At 46.6% G+C, this 18,263-nt stretch overlaps 1 protein-coding gene and 1 long non-coding RNA gene across 5 annotated transcripts in view; one reads left to right on the top strand and one right to left on the bottom strand.

Moving 5' to 3' along the window:
• Positions 1 to 18,263, top strand: part of RALGAPB (Ral GTPase activating protein non-catalytic subunit beta) — a 275,647-nt gene that overhangs the window by 246,922 nt on the left and 10,462 nt on the right. For all 4 annotated transcript variants that reach the window (XM_063960194.1, XM_063960193.1, XM_063960196.1 and 1 more), the window contains 6 exons: positions 5,826 to 5,978; positions 6,202 to 6,411; positions 8,314 to 8,472; positions 8,590 to 8,755; positions 10,202 to 10,324; positions 16,158 to 16,291. In XM_063960194.1, coding sequence (XP_063816264.1) covers positions 5,826 to 5,978; positions 6,202 to 6,411; positions 8,314 to 8,472; positions 8,590 to 8,755; positions 10,202 to 10,324; positions 16,158 to 16,291 — 945 coding nt within the window. The remainder of the gene's footprint in view (positions 1 to 5,825; positions 5,979 to 6,201; positions 6,412 to 8,313; positions 8,473 to 8,589; positions 8,756 to 10,201; positions 10,325 to 16,157; positions 16,292 to 18,263) is intronic.
• The window catches only part of LOC135055766 (uncharacterized), a 51,734-nt gene continuing 40,345 nt past the window's right edge, over positions 6,875 to 18,263 (bottom strand). The window contains exons 2-6 of the long non-coding RNA XR_010243806.1: positions 16,668 to 16,794; positions 8,946 to 9,077; positions 8,549 to 8,723; positions 8,369 to 8,449; positions 6,875 to 7,667 (exon numbers count right to left, since the gene is read on the bottom strand). This is a non-coding gene — a long non-coding RNA (uncharacterized LOC135055766). The remainder of the gene's footprint in view (positions 7,668 to 8,368; positions 8,450 to 8,548; positions 8,724 to 8,945; positions 9,078 to 16,667; positions 16,795 to 18,263) is intronic.

Raw genomic sequence — 18,263 nt, 5'->3', positions numbered from 1 at the left:
GATGCTGGGGACTCCGAAAGGACCATGGGGAATAGCGGCTCCGCAGGAGACTGGGCACAAAAGTAAAAGCTTTAGGACTACCTGGTGTGCACTGGCCCCTCCCCCTATGACCCTCCTCCAAGCCTCAGTTAGTTAGATTTTTGTGCCCGAACGAGAAGGGTGCATACTAAGGGGCTCTCCTGAGCTGCTTAGAGTAAAAGTTTAAAGTAGGTTTTTTATTTTCAGTGAGACCTGCTGGCAACAGGCTCACTGCACCGAGGGACTAAGGGGAGAAGAAGCGAACTCACCTGCGTGCAGAGTGGATTGGGCTTCTTAGGCTACTGGACATTAGCTCCAGAGGGACGATCACAGGCCCAGCCATGGATGGGTCCCAGAGCCGCGCCGCCGGCCCCCTTACAGAGCCAGAAGACTGAAGAGGTCCGGAAAATCGGCGGCAGAAGACGTCCTGTCTTCAATAAGGTAGCGCACAGCACCGCAGCTGTGCGCCATTGCTCTCAGCACACTTCACACTCCGGTCACTGAGGGTGCAGGGCGCTGGGGGGGGGGCGCCCTGAGACGCAATAAAAACACCTTATTTGGCAAAAAATACATCACATATAGCTCCTGGGCTATATAGATGCATTTAACCCCTGCCAATTTTTCCTTAAAAAAGCGGGAGAAAGGCTGCCGAGAAGGGGGCGGAGCCTATCTCCTCAGCACACTGGCGCCATTTTTTCCTCACAGCTCCGTTGGAGGAAGGCTCCCTGACTCTCCCCTGCAGTCCTGCACTACAGAAACAGGGTAAAACAAGAGAGGGGGGGGCACTAATTTGGCAGATAAATATATACAGCAGCTATATCAGGGAAAAACACTTATATAAGGTTATCCCTATATATATATATAGCGCTCTGGTGTGTGCTGGCAAACTCTCCCTCTGTCTCCCCAAAGGGCTAGTGGGGTCCTGTCCTCTATCAGAGCATTCCCTGTGTGTGTGCTGTGTGTCGGTACGTTGTGTCGACATGTATGAGGAGGAAAATGGTGTGGAGGCGGAGCAATTGCCTGTGTTAGTGATGTCACCCCCTAGGGAATCGACACCTGACTGGATGGTCTTATGGAAAGAATTACGTGATAGTGTCAGCACTTTACAAAAGACTGTTGACGACATGAGACAGCCGGCAAATCAGTTAATACCTGTACAGGCGTCTCAGACACCGTCGGGGGCTCTAAAGCGCCCGTTACCTCAGGTGGTCGACACAGACACGGACACTGACTCCAGTGTAGACGGTGAGGAAACAAACGTATTTTCCAGTAGGGCCACACGTTACATGATCACGGCAATGAAGGAGGTTTTGAACATTTCTGATACTACAAGTACCACAAAAAAGGGTATTATGTGGGGTGTGAAAAAACTACCCGTAGTTTTTCCTGAATCAGATGAATTAAATGAGGTGTGTGATGAAGTGTGGGTTTCCCCCGATAAAAAACTGCTAATTTCTAAAAAATTATTGGCATTATACCCTTTCCCGCCAGAGGTTAGGGCGCGTTGGGAAACACCCCCTAGGGTAGATAAGGCGCTCACACGCTTATCAAAACAAGTGGCGTTACCGTCTCCTGATACGGCCGCCCTCAAGGAACCAGCTGATAGGAAGCTGGAAAATATCCTAAAAAGTATATACACACATACTGGTATTATACTGCGACCAGCAATCGCCTCAGCCTGGATGTGCAGTGCTGGGGTGGCTTGGTCGGATTCCCTGACTGAAAATATTGATACCCTGGACAGGGACAATATATTATTGACTATAGAGCATTTAAAGGATGCATTTCTATATATGCGAGATGCACAGAGGGATATTTGCACTCTGGCATCAAGAGTAAGTGCGATGTCCATTTCTGCCAGAAGAGGGTTATGGACGCGACAGTGGTCAGGTGATGCGGATTCCAAACGGCATATGGAAGTATTGCCGTATAAAGGGGAGGAGTTATTTGGGGTCGGTCTATCGGACCTGGTGGCCACGGCAACGGCTGGGAAATCCACCTTTTTACCCCAGGTCACCTCTCAGCAGAAAAAGATACCGTCTTTTCAGGCTCAGTCCTTTCGTCCCCATAAGGGCAAGCGGGCAAAAGGCCACTCATATCTGCCCCGGGGCAGAGGAAGGGGAAAAAGACTGCAGCAGACAGCCTCTTCCCATGAACAGAAGCCCTCCCCCGCTTCTGCCAAGTCCTCAGCATGACGCTGGGGCCTTACAAGCGGACTCAGGCACGGTGGGGGCCCGTCTCAAGAATTTCAGCGCGCAGTGGGCTCACTCGCAAGTGGACCCCTGGATCCTGCAGGTAGTATCTCAGGGGTACAAATTGGAATTCGAGACGTCTCCCCCTCGCCGGTTCCTGAAGTCTGCTTTACCAACGTCTCCCCCCGACAGGGAGGCGGTATTGGAAGCCATTTCACAAGCTGTATTCCCAGCAGGTGATAATCAAGGTACCCCTCCTACAACAGGGAAAGGGGTATTATTCCACGCTGTTTGTGGTACCGAAGCCGGACGGCTCGGTGAGACCTATTTTAAATCTGAAATCCTTGAACACTTACATACAAAGGTTCAAATTCAAGATGGAGTCACTCAGAGCAGTGATAGCGAACCTGGAAGAAGGGGACTATATGGTGTCTCTGGACATCAAGGATGCTTACCTCCATGTCCCAATTTGCCCTTCTCACCAAGGGTACCTCAGGTTTGTGGTACAGAACTGTCACTATCAGTTTCAGACGCTGCCGTTTGGATTGTCCACGGCACCCCGGGTCTTTACCAAGGTAATGGCCGAAATGATGATTCTTCTTCGAAGAAAAGGCGTCTTAATTATCCCTTACTTGGACGATCTCCTGATAAGGGCAAGGTCCAGAGAACAGTTAGAGGTCGGAGTAGCACTATCTCAAGTAGTACTACGACAGCACGGATGAATTCTAAATATTCCAAAATCGCAGCTGATTCCGACGACACGTCTGCTGTTCCTAGGGATGATTCTGGACACAGTCCAGAAAAAGGTGTTTCTCCCGGAGGAGAAAGCCAGGGAGTTATCCGACCTAGTCAGGAACCTCCTAAGACCAGGCCAAGTGTCAGTGCATCAATGCACAAGGGTCCTGGGAAAGATGGTGGCTTCTTACGAAGCGATTCCATTCGTCAGATTCCACGCAAGAACTTTTCAGTGGGATCTGCTGGACAAATGGTCCGGATCGCATCTTCAAATGCATCAGCGGATAACCCTGTCTCCAAGGACAAGGGTGTCTCTCCTGTGGTGGTTACAGAGTGCTCATCTCCTAGAGGGCCGCAGATTCGGCATTCAGGATTGGGTCCTGGTGACCACGGATGCCAGCCTGAGAGGCTGGGGAGCAGTCACACAGGGAAGAAATTTCCAGGGCTTGTGGTCAAGCATGGAAACGTCACTTCACATAAATATCCTGGAACTAAGGGCCATTTACAATGCCCTAAGTCAGGCAAGGCCTCTGCTTCAGGGTCAGCCGGTGTTGATCCAGTCGGACAACATCACGGCAGTCGCCCACGTAAACAGACAGGGCGGCACAAGAAGCAGGAGGGCAATGACGGAAGTTGCAAGGATTCTTCGCTGGGCGGAAAATCATGTGATAGCACTGTCAGCAGTGTTCATTCCGGGAGTGGACAACTGGGAAGCAGACTTCCTCAGCAGACACGACCTCCACCCGGGGGAGTGGGGACTTCACCCAGAAGTCTTCCACATGATTGTGAACCGTTGGGAAAAACCAAAGGTGGACATGATGGCGTCCCGCCTCAACAAAAAACTGGACAGATATTGCGCCAGGTCAAGGGATCCTCAGGCAATAGCCGTGGACGCTCTGGTAACACCGTGGGTGTACCAGTCAGTGTATGTGTTCCCTCCTCTGCCTCTCATACCCAAGGTACTGAGAATCATAAGAAGGAGAGGAGTAAAGACTATACTCGTGGCTCCGGATTGGCCAAGAAGGACTTGGTACCCGGAACTTCAAGAGATGCTCACGGAAGACCCGTGGCCTCTACCTCTAAGAAAGGACCTGCTCCAGCAGGGACCATGTCTGTTCCAAGACTTACCGCGGCTGCGTTTGACGGCATGGCGGTTGAACGCCGGATCCTGAAGGAAAAAGGCATTCCGGATGAAGTCATCCCTACCCTGATCAAAGCCAGGAAGGATGTAACTGTGCAACATTATCACCGTATTTGGCGTAAATATGTTGCGTGGTGTGAGGCCAGGAAGGCCCCTACAGAGGAATTTCAACTGGTCGTTTCCTGCATTTCCTGCAAACAGGACTGTCTATGGGCCTAAAATTAGGGTCCATTAAGGTTCAAATTTCGGCCCTGTCAATATTCTTCCAAAAAGAACTAGCTTCAGTTCCTGAAGTTCAGACGTTTGTCAAGGGGGTACTGCATATACAGCCTCCTTTTTGTGCCTCCAGTGGCACCTTGGGATCTCAATGTAGTTTTGGGATTCCTAAAATCACATTGGTTTGAACCACTCACCACTGTGGACTTAAAATATCTCACATGGAAAGTGGTAATGCTGTTAGCCCTGGCTTCAGCCAGGGGTGTATCAGAATTGGCGGCTTTATCCTATAGAAGCCCTTACCTAATTTTTCATACGGATAGGGCAGAATTGAGGACTCGTCCTCAATTTCTCCCTAAGGTGGTTTCAGCATTTCACTTAAACCAGCCTATTGTGGTGCCTGCGGCTACTAGGGACTTGGAGGATTCCAAGTTGCTGGACGTAGTCAGGGCCCTGAAAATATATGTTTCCAGGACGGCTGGAGTCAGAAAATCTGACTCGCTGTTTATTCTGTATGCACCCAACAAGCTGGGTGCTCCTGCTTCTAAGCAGACGATTGCTCGTTGGATTTGTAGTACAATTCAGCTTGCACATTCTGTGGCAGGCCTGCCACAGCCAAAATCTGTAAAAGCCCATTCCACACGGAAAGTGGGCTCATCTTGGGCGGCTGCCCGAGGGGTCTCGGCTTTACAACTTTGCCGAGCAACTACTTGGTCAGGGGCAAACACGTTTGCTAAATTCTACAAATTTGATACCCTGGCTGAGGAGGACCTGGAGTTCTCTCATTCGGTGCTGCAGAGTCATCCGCACTCTCCCGCCCGTTTGGGAGCTTTGGTATAATCCCCATGGTCCTTATGGAGTTCCCAGCATCCACTAGGACGTCAGAGAAAATAAGAATTTACTTACCGATAATTCTATTTCTCATAGTCCGTAGTGGATGCTGGGCGCCCATCCCAAGTGCGGATTGTCTGCAATACTTGTACATAGTTATTGTTACAAAAATCGAGTTATTATTGTTGTGAGCCATCTTTTCAGAGGCTCCTCTGTTATCATGCTGTTAACTGGGTTCAAATCACAAGTTGTACGGTGTGATTGGTGTGGCTGGTATGAGTCTTACCCGGGATTCAAAATCCTTCCTTATTGTGTACGCTCGTCCGGGCACAGTATCCTAACTGAGGCTTGGAGGAGGGTCATAGGGGGAGGGGCCAGTGCACACCAGGTAGTCCTAAAGCTTTTACTTTTGTGCCCAGTCTCCTGCGGAGCCGCTATTCCCCATGGTCCTTTCGGAGTCCCCAGCATCCACTACGGACTATGAGAAATAGAATTATCGGTAAGTAAATTCTTATTTTTTTAGTTCCCTTGGTTTGGTCTTTGAAAAGTTTATATGTAGCACAAATATCCATTGTTTACTATTGAAACTATGTATGCTTTTAAGTAATCTTATAAGCTGTCTGCAATGTTTCTCAGACACTGTAATATGGGGAACCAGGTAAATGCCTTATTTTATGCCTTCTGTCTTTCAGATGTTTATTCCTGAAGCCAGGCCAGAGCCCAAGAATGACGTTGGTATCAAATACAGTGTAAAGCATCGTCCGTTTCCAGAGGAGGTGGATAAGATCCCTTTCGTTAAGGCTGATCTCAGCATTCCAGACCTGCATGAAATTGTTACTGAAGAGGTGAGACTGTATTTTGAAGTGGAAATAGAAATGTAATTAATGGGTTTGACTGATTCACATGGGAAATTGTAGTGGAAGCAACTTGGATGCCTTTTTGAAAGGTAGTAGAGTGGTTCTTTTTTTACTTCGGTTGATAGAAAACACATCATGAAAATCTTACAGCTTCCAGCTCTGCGGTTTTAAATATATTTGTGTATTACTGGAGCATGGTTTGTTTTCAAAGTTGGAGCAGAGGCATGAAAAGTTGAAGCTTGGAATGGCTAAACAGATTGCTTATGAGGCTGGGCTGGATCATGTGAAAGAGGAGGAGTTTAAGAAGAAAAGCTACCCTGACCCTGTAACGGAATGCAAACCGCCACCTCCCGCACAGGAGTTCCAGACTGCACGCTTGTTCCTATCACATTTTGGGTTCCTGTCTCTTGAAGCACTAAAAGTAAGTAATGGTTATTCAGCTGAATTGATCTGGACTTGCTAGATTCTAAGCTGTCACGTCCAGGTCCCTCTTCTCCACATGCCTTTCCTTCCCTCACGAGTACTATCATCTCCTCCCTATTGCCATTATTGACTGCATGCGAGCAGTGGTTATATAGCTTGTATCTTATGTTCTACAATGTTTTATACTGTAAGTACTTTGCATTTTTCTCGTGTTTTGTCTGCACTGCTCCTATATACTACTTTATGTAAGGTGCTGTGACTAGTATTGGAAGAAAGTGACATATTATCTTTTTTTATACTAACCCTATAGCTATGTATGTATAGGTTGAGTATCCCATATCCAAAATGCTTGGGACCAGAAGTATTTTGGATATCGGATTTTTCCGTATTTTGGAATAATTGCATACCATAATGAGATATCATGGTGATGGGACCCAAGTCTAAGCACAGAATGCATTTATGTTTCATATACACCTTATACACACAGCCTGAAGGTCATTAAATACAATATTTTTAATTACTTTGTGCGTTAAACAAAGTTTGTGTACAGTGAGCCATCAGAAACAAACTCCAAAATTTCTGTATTTCGTAATATTCCGTATTTCTGAATATTTGGATATGGGATACTTAACTTCTATTACCTATTAAAAAAAAAGTGTGTGTATATGTATGTATGTGTGTATATGTAGGTATGTGTGTGTGTGTATATATATATATATATATATATATATGTGTGTGTATATATATATATATATATATATAGAGAGAGAGAGAGAGATATGTATATTTCTCTTTCCGCAGAGCTGGGAAACACTGGACCATGGCTCATAGACTATACTGTAGCTTTAAATTCTAAGCTTCTCCCCCCTGCAACTCCAGAGTACCACCATTTATGTGTCTCGTGGAGTAGGCCACATTTTCTGCAGTTTTACTTGAACAAGTTTTTTTTCTGTCTGTCGCTCAGATTCTCTGCTTGTTATTTACAACGCACATACATAGTGCAAGGCGACCAACACCATATAGGTTGTCTGCGTAGGGGCAGTGGCGAAGTCCAGGGCAGCACGACACAAAGCTTTGATAAACAAGTCTGTTGTACGGCACTCTGGTCCTCTATCCACATGTTTTTTGCGTTTTCAGGTTCATTCCTCTGGTGACACCCACTTTAGGCAGACAGTTCTCCGGTCTGGTAGCTGAGCATTCCCTCCCCTGGGGGCGGCTGTTGAAAATCCTGCGGTCCAGTGTTCCCCAGCTTTGCTGAAAGAGAAAAGAGGATTTTTGGTTACTCACGGTTGAATTCTTTTCTGTGAAGCAGGCTGTGGCACACTGCATTCCCTGCCTCATGCTCAGTCGTGTGAGGTTTGGTTCTTGGCAGGCTTTTCCCAGCAGGTTTGTTTAATTGTTATAACGGTTTAATTTTGTCCCTGCTACTCCTTTCTGGATTCGTTTAAAGAAGTACTGCAATTCTGGGTTGGCAGAGGGAGGAGCTTGGAATTTAATGCTGCAGTATAGTTTATGTGCCAGAATGCCTGGCAGTTATGTGTGCTGGTTAAGTGTGAGGTGACCAAATCACCTTTATGCATTTAATTAAATAGTCAATTAAATTGGTTCTTTTAAGAAGCATTCATGAGGCAGGATTAGGAAAAGAAAATCATTTGCACATAACACCATTAGTGCAACCAGAAGGCTATCGCAAAATATTAATTTATATGTTCTCCTGAGTATAGGGATACTGAATAAATGTCATTTTGTAAGTTGTGACATGGTTGTAGAACTTAACACAAATGTTAATCTTTTTCACAATCAAAGGTATGACTTCATACTGCTTCATATTGTTTTGATAAAAATAAAAGGTTTTTACTAAACATTATATTCGTTATTATAAATTAGGTTTTCTTTTTAGGAACCTGTAAATAGCCGTCTACCTCCTCACCTCATTGGACTTGACTCTCACATACCTGGATTCTTTGATGATATTGGATACTTGGATTTGCTTCCCTGTCGTCCCTTCGATACAGTTTTCGTATTCTACATGAAAGCTGGACAGAAAACAAGCCAGGAGGTGAGAGGGAGACTAGCATTGTTTGTCATTGTAGAACACTATACTAGCCCACTTTCACCATAGTGAAGGTACTGACATATATAGTGGTTGTCTTTACTCCTATGTGGCACGTCTTAGATCCTGAAGAATGTAGAGTCTACTAGTAATGTTCAGCCTCACTTTCTGGAGTTCCTGCTGTCCCTGGGCTGGCCTGTAGATGTAGGGAAGCATCCAGGTTGGACTGGTCATGTGTCTACAAGCTGGTCAATCAACTGCATTGGAGAGAATGAGCAGCAAGATCAGGGTATGTATGGATCTGTTTTTGGATTAATTTCTGTAAATTACTAACTTAGAATAAACCTCATCTGGGCATACTATAGGATTTTACAGGTAAATGCTATTTACTTTGATTTAGCAGAAATGGTGTTTCAGGGTTTTGCTTTTCTTTAAACCTTCAGATAATATAAACTGTATCAACAGTTCAGTAAGAGTACCTTTTCAAGAAAATTTGTATATCTCCTTTCTCAATTTCACCCTTCCTACTGCCACACTTCTGGCGAGTTCTGGTTGTCATGGCATGGTATTCTCAGACATTTATAAAATCAGGGCTCTTGAGTCTGAGGCAGCTAAAATGGAAAATATCTAATTATATATTGGTGAACGCATTAACGCAAGTACAGGCGTGTAGGATTTGTTATTTCCTGGCGCTCCTCCAGATCAGTCTCATGCTTCTTTGAACACATGAGCTATGAGCTAAACAGCAGGAGTAGAAAGCCAATAGTGTTTTGAAACCAAGAAAGGCAAAACCAATAGCAGCAACACTGTGGTTTTCTTTTTGGGGAACAATAAAGTTATGCTGAAAACAAACCTGCAGCTGCTTGGTGAAGTGTCCAGTGACAGTAACGCATAAGGTGATACTAATAATGGGGCAGATGTATTAAGCCTGGAGAAAGCATAAGGAAGTGATAAAGCAGTGATAAGCGCAACATGATAAATGCACCAGCCAGTCAGCTCCTAACTGTCAATTTACAGATTACCTTGCGCTTATCACTGCTTTATCACTTCCTTATGCCTTATCCAGGTTAATACATCTGCCCCAATGTTAGTAATGGTACAGTGGAGAAGTCATTGAGGGTTGGGTTTGTTGACATTCATATAGATATGACATTGTCACCATGGTCATAACATTGACATTGACCATGTCTACATTCGTCAACTAGGCAGCAATTAAATGTCAACATATTGTCCCTTGTGACTTATGTTCTCCTGGTGGCTGCAGCTATTCCAGGAGCATCTTACGAGTCCTGGTGGCCACGTGACGTCAGACCTCAGATGCTCTGGCGTTCCGGTAGTATTTCTCGGCTATCCCTAACCTTCCCTCACAGCCTTATGTTGACATTCTGACAATGTTGACATGTTGAGTGTCAACATTTCAACAATGTTGACTTAACTGTCAACCCTTTAACTACAAGTATAGTGGACAAGTGGACTTAGGCTTCCATTAGAGGTGGTAAAGGCTAAGACAGTAGAGCAAGTTAAACATGCATGGTATAAACATAAGGATATACTTACAAAGAAATAATGATCAAATAAGGTTTGAGGTAACTATATGGTTAAAAAAGCATCAGACTAGATGGGCCAAGTGGTTCTTTTCTGCTGTCAATTTCTATGTTTCTAAGTTGTATACCACTGACCTCTACAGTGTTACAATATGTAATACAGCTGACGTTTTGCTTAATTACTTATATAGATGAAGCTATTACTGCAGAGGATACAGGTGGGAGTATATTTAACGGGGAGAAGAAAGTCCTGTATTATGCAGATGCCCTGACTGAGATTGCTTTCGTTGTGCCATCAGCAGCGGAGTCTATGAGTAAGTCCTAATATAACATATAAAATCTGAGCAATGTCTGCAAATATACATCTGGTAAAACGTGACACTCATTTAGACATGATGAAGGATGTCATGAACTGTAATTTCTCTAACGTCCTAAGTGGATGCTGGGGACTCCGTAAGGACCATGGGGAATAGCGGCTCCGCAGGAGACTGGGCACATCTAAAGAAAGCTTTAGGACTAACTGGTGTGCACTGGCTCCTCCCCCTATGACCCTCCTCCAAGCCTCAGTTAGATTTCTGTGCCCGACGAGAAGGGTGCACACTAGGGGCTCTCCTGAGCTTCTTAGTGAAAGTTTTAGTTTAGGTTTGTTATTTTCAGTGAGACCTGCTGGCAACAGGCTCACTGCATCGAGGGACTAAGGGGAGAAGAAGCGAACTCACCTGCGTGCAGAGTGGATTGGGCTTCTTGGCTACTGGACATTAGCTCCAGAGGGACGATCACAGGCCCAGCCTGGATGGGTCCCGGAGCCGCGCCGCCGGCCCCCTTACAGAGCCAGAAGAGCGAAGAGGTCCGGAAAAATCGGCGGCAGAAGACGTTCCTGTCTTCAATAAGGTAGCGCACAGCACTGCAGCTGTGCGCCATTGCTCTCAGCACACTTCATACTCCGGTCACTGAGGGTGCAGGGCGCTGGGGGGGGCGCCCTGAGACGCAATAAAACATGATAAAAATACCTTACATGGCAAAAAATACATCACGTATAGCTCCTGGGCTATATGGATGCATTTAACCCCTGCCAGAATATACAGAAAAACGGGAGATAAGGCCGCCGAAAAGGGGGCGGAGCCGATCTCCTCAGCACACTGGCGCCATTTTCCCTCACAGCTCAGTTGGAGGGAAGCTCCCTGGCTCTTCCCTGCAGTCACTACACTACAGAAAGGGTTAAAAAAAGAGAGGGGGGCACTAATTAGGCGCAGTATTAAAACATACAGCAGCTATAAGGGGAAAAACACTTATATAAGGTTATCCCTGTGTATATATATATATATATATATATATATAGCGCTCTGGTGTGTGCTGGCATACTCTCCCTCTGTCTCCCCAAAGGGCTAGTGGGGTCCTGTCCTCTATCAGAGCATTCCCTGTGTGTGTGCTGTGTGTCGGTACGTTTGTGTCGACATGTATGAGGAGAAAAATGATGTGGAGACGGAGCAGAGTGTCTGTAACAGTGATGTCACCACCTAGGGGGTCGACACCTGAGTGGATGTACTGTTGAAAATTACGTGACAGTGTCAGCTCTGTATAAAAAAAAAAAAAACAGTGGTTGACATGAGACAGCCGGCTACTCAGCTTGTGCCTGTCCAGACGTCTCATAGGCCGTCAGGGGCTCTAAAGCGCCCGTTACCTCAGATGGCAGATACAGACGCCGACACGGATACTGACTCCTGTGTCGACGGTGAAGAGACAACTGTGATTTCCAGTAGGGCCACACGTTACATGATTGAGACAATGGAAAATGTTTTATACATTTCTGATAATACGAGTACCACCAAAAAGGGGTATTATGTTCGGTGAGGGAAAAACTACCTGTAGTTTTCCTGAATCTGAGAAATAAAATGAGGTGTGTGATGATGCGTGGGTTTCCCCCCGATAACAATTGATAATTTCTTAAAAAGTATTGGCTGTATACCCTTTCCCGCCAGAGGTTAGGGTGCGTTGGGAAACACCCCCTAGGGGGGATAAGGCGCTCACACGCTTGTAAGAACAAGGGCTCTACCCTCTCATGAGATGGCCGCCCTTAAGGATCCTGCTGATAGAAAGCAGGAGGGTATCCAAAAATGTATTCACACACATACTGGTGTTATACTGCGACCAGCAATCGCCTCAGCCTGGAGGTGCAGTGCTGGGTTGGCATGGTCGGATTCCCTGACTGGAAATATTGATATCCTAGATAAGGATAGTATATTATTGCCTATAGAGCATTTAAAAGATGCATTTCTATATATGCATGATGCACAGCGGAATATTTGCCGGCTGGCATCAAGTATAAGTGCGTTGTCCAATTCTACCAGTAAAATGGTCAGGTGATGCGGATTCCAAACGGCATTTGGAAGTATTGCCTTTGAAAGGGGACATTTGGGGTCGGTCTTTTAGACCTGGTGGCCACGGCAACAACTGGGAAATCCACGTTTGTACCCCAGGTCGCCTCTCAAAATAAGACGCCGTATTATCAGGCGCAGTCCTTTGTTGGCAAGCGGACAAAAGGTTCCTCTTTTCTGCTCGTGACAGAGGGAGAGGAAAAAGGCTGAAGAGATTAGCCAGTTCCCAGGAACAGAAACCCTTTCCCGCCTCTGCCAAGCCCTCAGTATGACGCTAGGGCCTTACAAGCTCAGGCACGGTGGGGGCCCGTTCTCAATGAATTTCAGTGCGCAGTGGGCTCACTCGCAAGTAGACCCCTGGATCCTTCAGGTAATATCTCAAGGGTACATATTGGAATTCGAGACGTCTCCCCCTCGCCGTTTCCAAAAGTCGGCTTTACCGACGTCTCCCTCTGACAGGGAGGCAGTTTTGGAAGCCATTCACAAGCTGTATTCCCAGCAGGTGATAATCAAGGTACCCCTCCTGCAACAGGGAACGGGGTATTATTCCACACTATTGTGGTACCGAAGCCAGACGGCTCGGTGAGACCGATTCTAAATCTAAAATCTTTGAACACTTACATACAGAGGTTCAAATTCAAGATTGAGTCACTCAGAGCAGTGATTGCGAACCTGGAAGAAGGGGACTACATGATGTCTCGGGACATCAAGGATGCTTACCTTCATGTCAAAATTTACCCTTCTCACCAAGGGTACCTCAGGTTATGGTACAGAACTGTCACTATCAGTTCAGACGCTGCCGTAGGGATTGTCCACGGCACCCCGGGTCTTTACCAAGGTAATGGCCGAAATGATATCCCTTCGAAGGAAGGGAATTTTAGTTATCCCTTACTTGGACGATTCCCTGATAAGGTTAAGACCCAGGGAACAGTTGGAAGTCGGTGTAGCACTATCTCAGGTAGTGTTGCGGCAACACGATTGGATTCTCAATATTCCAAAATCGCAGCTGGTTCCGACGACTTGTCTTCTGTTTCCTAGGGATGTTCCTGGACACAGTCCAGAAAAAAGGTGTTTCTCCCGGAAGAGAAAGCCAGGGAGTTATCCGAGCTAGTCAGGAACCTCCTAAAACCGAACCAAGTCTCAGTGCATCAATGCACAAGGGTTCTGGGTAAAAATGGTGGCTTCCTACGAAGCAATCCCATTCGTTAGATTCCACGCAAGAACTTTCCAGTGGAACCTACTGGACAAATGGTCCGGGTCGCATTTTCAGATGCATCAGCGGATAACCCTGTCACCAAGGACAAGGGTATCCATCCTGTGGTGGTTGCAGAGTGCTCATCTTCTAGAGGGCCGCAGATTCGGCATTCAGGACTGGGTCCTGGTGACCACGGATGCCAGCCTGCGAGGCTGGGGAGCAGTCACACAGGGAAGGAATATCCAGGGCTTAGGGTCAAGCCTGGATACATCACTTCACATAAATATCCTGAAGCTAAGGGCCATTTACAATGCTCTAAGCTTAGCAAGACCTCTGCTTCAAGGTCAGCCGGTGTTGATCCAGTCGGACAACATCATGGCAGTCACCCACGTAAACAGACAGGGTGGCACAAGAAGCAGGAGGGCAATGGCAGAAGCTGCAGGGATTCTTCGCTGGGCGGAAAATCATGTGATAGCACTGTCAACAGTATTCATTCCGGGAGTGGACAACTGGGAAGCAGACTTCCTCAGCACGACCTCCACCCGGGAGAGTGGGGACTTCACCCAGAAGTCGTCCACATGATTAAAAAACTCGACAGGTATTGCGCCAGGTCAAGAGACCCTCAGGCAATAGTTGTAGACGCTCTGGTAACACCGTGGGTGTACCAGTCAGTGTATGTGTTCCCTCCTCTGCCTCTCATACCCAAGGTACTGAGATTGATAAGATGGAGAGGAGAAAGCACTATATTCGTGGCTCCGGATTGGCCAAGAAGGACTTGGTAACCGGAACTTCAAGAGATGCTCACGGAGGATCCGTGGCCTCTACCTCTAAGAAGGGACCTGCTCCAGCAAGGACCCTGTCTGTTCCAAGACTTACCGCGGCTGCGTTTGACGGCATGCCGGTTGAACACCGGATCCTGAAGGAAAAAAGGCATTCCGGATGAAGTCATCCATATCCTGATCTAAAGCCAGGAAGGATGTAACCGCAAAAACATTATCACCGCAATTGGCGAAAATATGTTGCGTAGTGCGAGGCCAGTAAGGCCCGACGGAGGAAATTCAACTGGGTCGATTCCTACATTTCCTGCAAACAGGAGTGTCTATGGGCCTGAAATTGGGGTCCATTAAGGTTCAGATTTCGGCCCTGTCAATTTTCTTCCAAAAAAGAACTAGCTTCAGTCCCTGAAGTTTAGACATTTGTAAAAGGGGTACTGCATATACAGCCTCCTTTTGTGCCTCCAGTGGCAATTTGGGATCTCAATGTAGTTTGGGTTCCAAAAGTCACATTGGTTTGAACCACTTAAATCTGTGGAGTTAAAATATCTCACATGGAAAGTGGTCATGCTGTTGGCCCTGGCCTGGGCCAGGCGCGTGTCAGAATTGGCGGCTTTATCCTGTAAAAGCCCTTATCTGATTTTCCATTCGGACAGGGCGGAATTGAGGACTCGTCCTCAGTTTCTCCCTAAGGTGGTTCCAGCGTTTTCACCTGAACCAACCTATTGTGGTGCCTGCGGCTACTAGGGACTTGGAGGAATCCAAGTTGCTGGATGTTGTCAGGGCCCTGAAAATATGTTTCCAGGACGGCTGGAGTCAGGAAATCTGACTCGCTGTTTATCCTGTATGCACCCAACAAGCTGGGTGCTCCTGCTTCTAAGCAGACTATTGCTCGTTGGATTTGTAGTACAATTCAGCTTGCACATTCTGTGGCAGGCCTGCCACAGCTAAAATCTGTAAAAGCCCGTTCCACAAGGAAAGTGGGCTCATCTTGGGCGGCTGCCCGAGGGGTCTCGGCTTTACAACTTTGCCGAGCAGCTACTTGGTCAGGGGCAAACACGTTTGCTAAATTCTACAAATTTGATACCCTGGCTGAGGAGGACCTGGAGTTCTCTCATTCGGTGCTGCAGAGTCATCCGCACTCTCCCGCCCGTTTGGGAGCTTTGGTATAATCCCCATGGTCCTTACGGAGTCCCCAGCATCCACTTAGGACGTTAGAGAAAATAAGAATTTACTTACCGATAATTCTATTTCTCATAGTCCGTAGTGGATGCTGGGCGCCCATCCCAAGTGCGGATTGTCTGCAATACTTGTACATAGTTATTGTTACAAAAATCGGGTTATTATTGTTGGGAGCCATCTTTTCAGAGGCTCCTCTGTTATCATACTGTTAACTGGGTTCAGATCACAAGTTATACGGTGTGATTGGTGTGGCTGGTATGAGTCTTACCCGGGATTCAAAATCCTTCCTTATTGTGTACGCTCGTCCGGGCACAGTATCCTAACTGAGGCTTGGAGGAGGGTCATAGGGGGAGGAGCCAGTGCACACCAGTTAGTCCTAAAGCTTTCTTTAGATGTGCCCAGTCTCCTGCGGAGCCGCTATTCCCCATGGTCCTTACGGAGTCCCCAGCATCCACTACGGACTATGAGAAATAGAATTATCGGTAAGTAAATTCTTATTATAACATATAAAATCTGAGCAATGTCTGCAAATATACATCTGGTAAAACGTGACACTCATTTAGACATGATGAAGGATGTCATGAACTGTAAATTCCTACCTTTTCTCTTTTTGTCTTGTCAGTGGAATCCTCTGACAGTAATGTGTCAGAGCAGGAAAGTGACTCCAACATGGATCTTCTGCCTGGAATTCTAAAGCAACCTCTAACATTGGAACTGTTCCCTAATCACACAGAAAGTTTGAATTCCACACAGAGGGTAAGGGGCCTTATACAGCCTCAGTTGCAAAATTGCAAATCAGACAACTTTTCGTCAGACTGGGCATGCACTGCAAACGCACTGCACATGCGCAAAGGCTAAATTACGATTGCAATATAGTGAAATGCAATTGCAATTTGACAGGCAGTGACCGTTTGTGGGTGTTATCATGGCATTTATGGGAAGTGGTTAGAAAAATGCAGGCGGATCATGGCCGTTTTGGGGCGCGTATCTGATGTCTGTTGCAATGGATTGCGACTAAAAACATGTGCAACTGCATTCTCATTATTCTGAGTAGCCCTGGGTCAGCTGCAATTGTCGATGATACTTGATTTCTGCGTATGCCTCGCAATTTTGTAGATGCATACGCTTTTACCTTTCTGGGCTGCTCTTCACATGCGGTTTTTAGCAGAAGCAGAGTTGAGAAAATCGCAGTTTCTGTCTCAATGGCGATCCAAGCTGAATGAAGTCCATGGTGTCGTTTATTTGTTGAAATTTTGTTTCTGAAAGACACATAGGCCACTTAATCTGGGACATTATGAGAATATCAAGGCAGTTTTACATTTTATAATTCCGAGCACTGTAATTTAACGTCTGTGTCTGTCTGTCTGTCCTTTATGCACAGCCAGAGTTTTGTAACTACCTTCACCAAATTTAGTAGGGTTGTGTGGTTTCACCAGGGTTAGGTTTTTGCCTAGGTTTAAACTTTGGCAGGGCCATGGAAGTCTACATGGCGGCCACTTATTAGGCAGTGGACTTCTTGAATTGAAATTTATGTTTCTGCAGCGGGGTACACTGTGTTCCACAGGGAATACATTGGGGTGTAGAGATGGATCTTGATCCAGAGGCACCAACAGGCTAAAGCTTTAGACTGACCCAGGATGCATTGCGGGGCCTCCTCTATATAACCCCGCCTCCAGGCACTGTGAGCTCAGTTTTAGAGTTGGTGCCTGCATAAGCAGGTCACTTTACAGGGGAGGCTGCGCCAGGCAGCCCTGAAAAAGCTATTTAGAAGACTTCAAGGGCTGCAGCACTTCATATGTCAGTGTGACATACTGTGCTGCGGCTCCATCACCTCCCCAGCGGCATTGCATACTCTCGCTGGCTCTGTTCCTGGGTACTTGTGGCGGAAGCGCTCCAGTTCCTAGGCACACCACTGCAGACGCTCTCCTGGATCGCGTGGCTGCTTCTAAGGGAGAACGTAAGAGGGTCCCTCAGGCGGGACCTGCCATTAAATCGCGCTCCAGTCGCGGTCTAAGGAGACAGACTGCGACGCTGGTGTGGACACTGTGGCCATGCAGGGACCCCACTATATCCACCAGGGCAAGGGAGCACAGGTCGGATAATACATTATCCATTGTTAATAAGGCTCCATAGTACGTGGTGGTGAGGACCAGCATAGGGGATAAGGTGCTTGACCTGAAGCCCCTCCCCCAGCTCCGGGTGCCATCTCCTGCTGGTGTTTCCGCCCTGGAGCTGCCTCATACTCTGCATAACTGAGACTTTGGGCACCATTTTTTCACAGTAGCTGCGACTGGTCTCCGGGACTGCAGGGCAAGGTCTCCTCTGTAAATCCGCCTGATTTTTATCAGTGCTGTGATTCTACAGACACTTAAGTATTCTACATGTCATTTTAAGACAGCTTTAGTGAAGAACAAGTCTACCTCTACCAGAATATATTGTACGAGTATTCTGATATATACATCCGGTCTCAGACCGCGCATTGTTAATTGTCCAGTGCAGTTTTATTGTCTGACTAAAGTAATCATTTGCATTGTCACTGTGACTGTGTGTGCCTGTATCTGCTGTGTGAATTTCACTTTCGGTGTATCACAAGCTATAGCTGTCACTGTATTCTGTACCCTAGGGGACTAGGTGCGTCAGGGTCTATTATGGTGCTGCGCAGTATTTACAGTTAAATGTATTTTACTGTGTGTTTCAGTCACCTCATACAGCATTTATTCTCTATTTG

The sequence above is a fragment of the Pseudophryne corroboree genome, chromosome 3 (assembly GCF_028390025.1).
Source record: "Pseudophryne corroboree isolate aPseCor3 chromosome 3, aPseCor3.hap2, whole genome shotgun sequence".
Lineage (NCBI taxonomy): Eukaryota > Metazoa > Chordata > Amphibia > Anura > Myobatrachidae > Pseudophryne > Pseudophryne corroboree.
The sequence above is the reverse complement of the archived record's forward strand: the minus strand, read 5'-3'. Positions and strand labels throughout refer to the sequence as shown.